We start from the raw sequence: 7,455 nt of genomic DNA on the forward strand, positions 1-7,455 counted from the left end.
CAGAGATTTGCTTAATTAGTTTTAAAAGATACTAATCAAATGAACCAAATATGGTATTAATTCTGCAGCTTCACTAAGCCTTAACTTCGGTAAATCCTTCCCTTACAACTTAGACCATCTCTATGCTGACTGATCTACTAGGACTCAAGATAAACTGCAATTATGAGACATTTATTATGGCTTGACGAGATCCTAGAGAACGAAATGTAGCCGTAATGTCTTGCTTGTTATTCTTGTATCCTATTATCTAAAGTTTAATCGATGATTTTGCCAGTATTTACGTAGGACCTCCATAGCATGGGCTAGTAGGTTTAATTCAGTCTTTATTCTTATCCTCTTATTCAGATCCAGAAAACCTGTGACCTGGGTGGTGGCGTTACTGGGGTCTGCTGCCCTGTGTCTGCTGCTGCCGTTGGTAAGTACCTCGTACTTTATAAACAACCTTTCAGCGTTAAAACGTATAAATACTTTCTTAAAAAAGTTTTGAGACTCTCTGATCGCGGGTTCTATTCCCGCCCGTGGTATGGTTTGTTTGCAATCGTGTCATTACGATTTCGTGAGTCAGTACTTTCTTGTTTCGCCTTTAGCTAAGCATGTCTGATGTACACTCTGTGTTTATTAATTTTTAGTCCTAGAAAGTGCTAAACATATTTAGTACGTACATAGCTGATTTTTTGACTCACGAGGACATAGCAGTCATTAAAACAAATGCTGAACAATTTGCCCTCGGCTCTGGTAGGGAGTCAGGAGATACAATGCAGTTATTGGCGACGTTTCATCCACTCGAGTCAACCATATGGTCATGACTTGATAAAGACCACTGAGTGGTTGAAACCTTGTCAAAAAAAAAAAAAAAAGGTTTCAGCATGTGTCGTGCCGAATAGGTAAGACTTGTGATTTTGGCTTAATTAACAACGCTCTTCTTGCCGAATAAGGCAAGTGAAAATTTGTGTATGCAATAATTTCGCAAAAGTCATTCTGAACCTAACGAAAAAAAATATATTTCATTGTGTTTATTATTAAATCATTGTTAACTTATCTAAAATATATTTAGGTGGATTAGGCTAAATTTAATTGGGCTTGTTATAATTAGATAAGTTTTTTAAGGTTCTTTTGGTACAAAATTATTAATTTTTACATTAACATGAATGAAAAAAAAATAGATCTTTAAACGTATAAGAGAATTTTTTTAGAAAGGACTTAATTTTAAATGAGTTCTTGCTAATTGACTAATTTTACTTATTCGGCACGACATATGCATTTGAGTCCTTACCATACCATTACATTCATTCTGCTTAAGAGACAGCTGTCACGGAATTATTATTGTTATATGTTAACGGTATACAAAACCGAAGAGTAGATAAATGAAACGTTTAACACTTAGGCATGTTTAATGTGGAGACGTTGCTCCAACCAGTAGCTTTTATTATTCCAATACCCAGACTAATACTTGAGACGCTGGAAGATATAAAGAAGCGGTTTACGGTAATCAGTCCCTCGGTCTTGAAGACGATATAAGACATGAAGTATTAGTTTGAGGTGATCACCCTTGAAAGATATTCAGTTTGTCAGTCGATAAATCTAAAGTAAATATCCGAGGACCGAGAGTTGTATAAGGGATAGAGGAGAGGTGAAGTAGTTAGAGACGTCTCACAGGTGGGTGAAGTCCACTAGTAGAAATAGGTCGTGAAAATAGGCTAGGCAAGTTCTAGAATTGTGGAAAAAATTCTCTGCTCCAAGATGTTGCTTTGTCTGGTAAGTATTTTATATTTATGATACAGAAAACGATAAGCAGTTGAATGAGAGATGTGTTACTCTTGGGCATCAGAAATATTGAGATGATTCGCCAGCTAGTGGCTTTATCAGTCTAATATCGAGAACCTCTTGGTGACTCTGGAATATGTGAAGATTCTTCAAGACTGAGGGACTAATCACCTCAAAACTACTTTTCACAGTCTTCAGAATTATTCTCTGCCTTAGCTGCCGAAACATCTCCACATTAAAGATACCCAAGTGTTGCACATATATTTTCTTTAATTATTATTGTTATTATGGGTAGTCTCAAATCGTGAATCGTGGATATCATGTAGCACTTAAATGGCAAGTAATCAGATTCAATCCCAGGAGAGGGAGGGCCCTTTCAATTCTTTTTATCAGAAGCTCTTCACGGAATCAAGATACATCATTTGAAAGTAGCCAGGGAATACTCATTCCCGAGAAGACGACTAAAGACATTAGGCCAAACTCGCCGGTTCGGCTTAATCGGCACGATATATATTATGTATTATATATATATATATATATATATATATATATATATATATATATATATATATATATATATATATATATATATATATATATATATATATATATATATATGCAAAACAACCACTCTGAAAGAATAGAGAAATTCCAAGCGCTTTCGTGACTACTCACATTATCAAGGAACTATGAAAGTAAAGCATCCAAGGAAGCTATATAAGGGGTCTGGCCAGCACCTCACTATCAGATCCCACAACGGTTAAACACCTGACGCGCGCCGACCCAATTTGGATAGGTCCTTTGCACAACTCACCCCACAAACTATTCTACACAAGAAAATTTAAAAATTATTTGTCCAGTGTATTATTAAATTCTTCCCAAATTCTATTAATTATAAATGGATCTAATTTATATAAACCAAAGGAAATATTCATATTATTGTCAAAACTGCTTTTTATGAAGCAAGATTCAATTATATTCCTGTCGACAATGGACTTGCTTGATACATGAATAAATAGAGCATTGGAATCTTGTCCAGTTCTAATGCTATATTTATGTTGTTTTAATCTTAGTTCGAGATTTTTACCAGTTTGACCGTAATAAACTTTATCGCAAATTTTACAAGGAATCTTATAGACACATCCATCAGCACTTTGGGGGGAATTCTTTATCAAAAGTTTTTTTACTGTATCAAGATTTTTGAATACAACTTTAATATTAAAAGTCTTAAGAAGAGAAGGCACATCAACCAAGTTTTCATGGTAAGGGAGAACCAACATATTTTTAGTTAAATAAGGGTAGTTGTCCCTTTTTGGATTGTAAAAAGTATTTGTAGCAACTTTAAAAGATTTATCAATTACATTTCTTGGGTATTTTAAATCATTACCTATTTCATAAATTTTGGATATTTCCTCATCTATGAACTCAGGACTACAAATTCGTAAAGCTCTCAAAAACATTGATGAGAAAACAGACAGTTTGACTCTATCTTGATGCGAGGAATAATAGTGGACATAGAAACAGTTATTTGTAGGTTTTCTGTAAATTTTAAATTTGAATTCATTATTACCCTTAATAATTAAAACATCTAGAAAAGGCAATGAGTTATTTTCTTCAAACTCAACAGTAAAGTTTATAGAATGGGCTAAGATATTTAATTTTCCTAGAAAATGGTGTATATCTACATTTTTGGGCATAAGACACAAAATATCATCAACATATCTGAACCATTTAGCTCTATTAGGGAGGATTGTGTTAAGTAACCTTGTTTCAAAAAATTCCATGTATAGGTTACTAAGAACAGGTGAAAGAGGATTTCCCATTGCCATACCAAACTTCTGAGTGTAAAACTTATCATTAAATACAAATTTTGCATCAACAATGCAAAGTTTAATAAGTTTAATGATAGTAGGAACTGGCAATGGTAAATCATAGTTAACGAGTTCTTCAGATAAGAAACTTAATAAATCATCAACAGGAACTTTCGTAAACAAGGAAGTAACATCAAAACTAACCATGTTAAAATCATTTAAGTCAGTCAAGGAGCTTAATTTATCAACCAAGTCTATGTTGTTTTTAACATTAAAGTTAGAAATTTTGCCAACATTAGGGCTCAAAATATCAACAAGCCATTTGGATAATTTATATGAAACTGACCCTATGGAGCTAATAATTGGTCTGACTGGATTCCCTGGTTTGTGTGTTTTTATTAGTCCATACATGTAAGGCAAAGATGGATTAGTGGAAGTAAATTGTTTGACTAATTCATCTTTGCCTTTCAGTAGAAGTTTTATTGTTTTATTGAAATTGCTGTTAACGGTTTCTAGGGGATTTTTCCTAAGTTTAGAATAGGTTTCAGTATCATCTAAGAGATTATTCATTTTTTCTTGGTAATCATTTTCTTTCATAATTACTATTGCATTTATTTTGTCTGCTTTAGTAAGGCACAAATTTTTATTGTTATTAAGTGTATCATAAGACTTAAAGAATCTTTAAGGGTAATAATGAATTCAAATTTAAAATTTACAGAAAACCTACAAATAACTGTTCCTATGTCCACTATTATTCCTCGTATCAAGATAGAGTCAAACTGTCTGTTTTCTCATCAATGTTTTTGAAAGCTTTACGAATTTGTAGTCCTGAGTTCATAGATGAGGAAATATCCAAAATTTATGAAATAGGTAATGATTTAAAATACCCAAGAAATGTAATTGATAAATCTTTTAAAGTTGCTAGAAATACTTTTTACAATCCAAAAAGGGACAACCACCCTTATTCAACTAAAAATATGTTGGTTCTCCCTTACCATGAAAACTTGGTTGATGTGCCTTCTCTTCTTAAGACTTTTAATATTAAAGTTGTATTCAAAAATCTTGATACAGTAAAAAAAACTTTTGATAAAGAATTCCCCCCAAAATGCTGATGGATGTGTCTATAAGATTCCTTGTAAAATTTGTGATAAAGTTTATTACGGTCAAACTGGTAAAAATCTCGAACTAAGATTAAAACAACATAAATATAGCATTAGAACTGGACAAGATTCCAATGCTCTATTTATTCATGTAAGAGATTTTAACCATCCAATTGATTTTCAAAAAGTTGAGAAAGTAGTATCAAGCAAGTCCATGGTCGACAGGAATATAATTGAATCTTGTTTCATAAAAAGCAGTTTTGACAATAATATGAATATTTCCTTTGGTTTATATAAATTAGATCCATTTATAATTAATAGAATTTGGGAAGAATTTAATAATACACTGGACAAATAATTTTTAAATTTTCTTGGGTAGAATAGTTTGTGGGGTGAGTTGTGCAAAGGACCTATCCAAATTGGGTCGGCGCGCGTCAGGTGTTTAACCGTTGTGGGATCTGATAGTGAGGTGCTGGCCAGACCCCTTATATAGCTTCCTTGGATGCTTTACTTTCATAGTTCCTTGATAATGTGAGTAGTCACGAAAGCGCTTGGAATTTCTCTATTCTTTCAGAGTGGTTGTTTTGCATATTCTGAAATCACCTGTTTACTGTGATCTTATTGCATATATATATATATATATATAGATAGATATATATATATATATATATATATATATATATATATATATATATATATATATATATATATATATATATACATACACACACACACACAATTTTTAAATGTTTTAGGCGAATTTTATGATAACAAATATAAAGCTTCCGAGCTTTACTTTCCATTATCAATGTTAACCTAACTAGATTTTTCCTGCGAGTTAATCAGGTTGTGTGTTTACAGGTGTTTCAGGCGCGAGTGTCACCACCAGGAGGATTTTCTCTCCTGCAAGTGTTAGTGCCAGTCTACCATCTCTGGATTCCGTGAGGATGAGGCAGTCTTTTACTGCTGGAATCAACTTTGCCAACAATATTAATCAGATCGAGCAGAGTCTTATGCAGTAAGGAACTTTTAAGAAAGAGAATGAGAGAGAGAGAGATAGTATAACTAAAGTAATGTATAATTTAATTGATTGTGCTTTAATAACTGAAAACACAAGATTAATGTATCATGAACTATGCACTCAGTGTTGTGTGTTCATCCAACACAGGAACTCAATCGTCCTGCCCAGGTTCTCACCGGCTGGTCAACATCTTCGATTCTTCATTATTGACGATGGAGCAAGGGCAATGGATCGTAACGCCATGGCTATTATCGCCGCTTCTAGACAACTAGTAAATGAGTATGTAAGAACAAAAATGGCTATAGATATTTAATGATAGGCTTAGTAAAATTTCTAAAATAAACTCGGGATTCTAATCGTAATTTTGGCCAGAAACCTTTTACCTGATTTTGGCGATCCAGAGAGGTAATGTTTGCCGCATCTTGGGCTCCTGACTGATGTGTTTGAGGAGCTCTAGGAGCCATAGCCATAGTCTGGGGTTCTGGAATGTTCCTCGGGGTACTCAGAAGTATCTCTTCATATATTCCTATGATTCAAATTTCTTTTTCGAATATCCTTTGACCCCACTATTTATGCTGTCACTTAATCTTGTGTACTTGTCCAAGTATGGTACAGTGACAGCTAAACGGGATATACAGTATGCTACCATTCACGACAGACGTAGCTCATATGAGTTTGGTGCGTAGGAGCTATGTTTGTCGTATATATATATATATATATATATATATATATATATATATATATATATATATATATTTTCATAACAAAATATAGGGAAGTACCACCTCTATAGCTGGAATGGGGACCCTCATCCTCAGAGAAGACAATAAACGTACCTCAGGGAAAACTCAAGACTCTCCCTGGAGCTGTTTGAGTATTTTCTCCTACCACCCCTATATTTATATTCTATGTGAACATTTATTAATAAACAAAATACATTTACAGAAAAAAACATAAACATGAATACAATGGCACAATGTATCAAAGATGATAAATTTCCTCCAGTCCTCCGAGGCTGGACGTGAGCCAAGTATGCAGCAAGCATTTCCCTCTGGATGGCGACGCTGAGGCGCTGGAACATGAAAGTGGCTGCCCTTGGGTCCCTGGTGGTGTCGATGAGTCTGGAACCCAATTCCCTTTGAGGAAACGTGTGGCATTTTTTCCCCATGATCCCAAGGTCTCTGATCCCACTGGGACAAATTGATACTGTTGGCTAATGTCCCTGTACTTGCTGATCTTGTACTCCTCCCTGTGGTCAGCAGCTCCTCCCTGTCGCCCCACACTGTGATGGATATAGGTGTCAGCCAGTGTGGACACACAGGTATAGTCCCATGCTAAGAGCTTGCCATTCTTCCAAGGATAGATGGTGATCCCTGTCGGGGCGGTTTGCTGGGTTGTGGGTATTGTTTGCTGCAAGTGATCGTGGCTCCCTCTCGGCAGGGCATCCAGCTGTAGCAAGGGTTCTCTTAATGATGTCGTTGACCTCATTGTGTCTTGCATGCCAGCCCTTGGTTTTGGAACAGTTAAGACCATAGACCATATTGGTCTGCTTGCACTTACCGCAAATACACGTATATTCTGTGTGAATTGGGGCAGCAAGCGAGAGCCACTGCAATACTGAGGGTCTTAGGGTCAGTCGCGTTCCCATTGCCGATATGGGAACTGTTTGGAGGAAGTCCCGGAGTGAGGTGCACTCACATATATATATATATATATATATATATATATATATATATATATATATATATATATATATATA

General features: G+C 34.8%; 1 protein-coding gene across 2 annotated transcripts in view; it reads left to right on the forward strand.

Moving 5' to 3' along the window:
* LOC128685010 (salivary peroxidase/catechol oxidase-like) overlaps nucleotides 1-7,455 on the forward strand; it is a 58,836-nt gene that overhangs the window by 16,187 nt on the left and 35,194 nt on the right. For both annotated transcript variants that reach the window (XM_070103644.1, XM_070103650.1), the window contains exons 4-6: nucleotides 346-415; nucleotides 5,537-5,693; nucleotides 5,844-5,975. In XM_070103644.1, coding sequence (XP_069959745.1) covers nucleotides 346-415; nucleotides 5,537-5,693; nucleotides 5,844-5,975 — 359 coding nt within the window. The remainder of the gene's footprint in view (nucleotides 1-345; nucleotides 416-5,536; nucleotides 5,694-5,843; nucleotides 5,976-7,455) is intronic.

Source organism: Cherax quadricarinatus, chromosome 5, assembly GCF_038502225.1.
Source record: "Cherax quadricarinatus isolate ZL_2023a chromosome 5, ASM3850222v1, whole genome shotgun sequence".
Classification (NCBI taxonomy): domain Eukaryota; kingdom Metazoa; phylum Arthropoda; class Malacostraca; order Decapoda; family Parastacidae; genus Cherax; species Cherax quadricarinatus.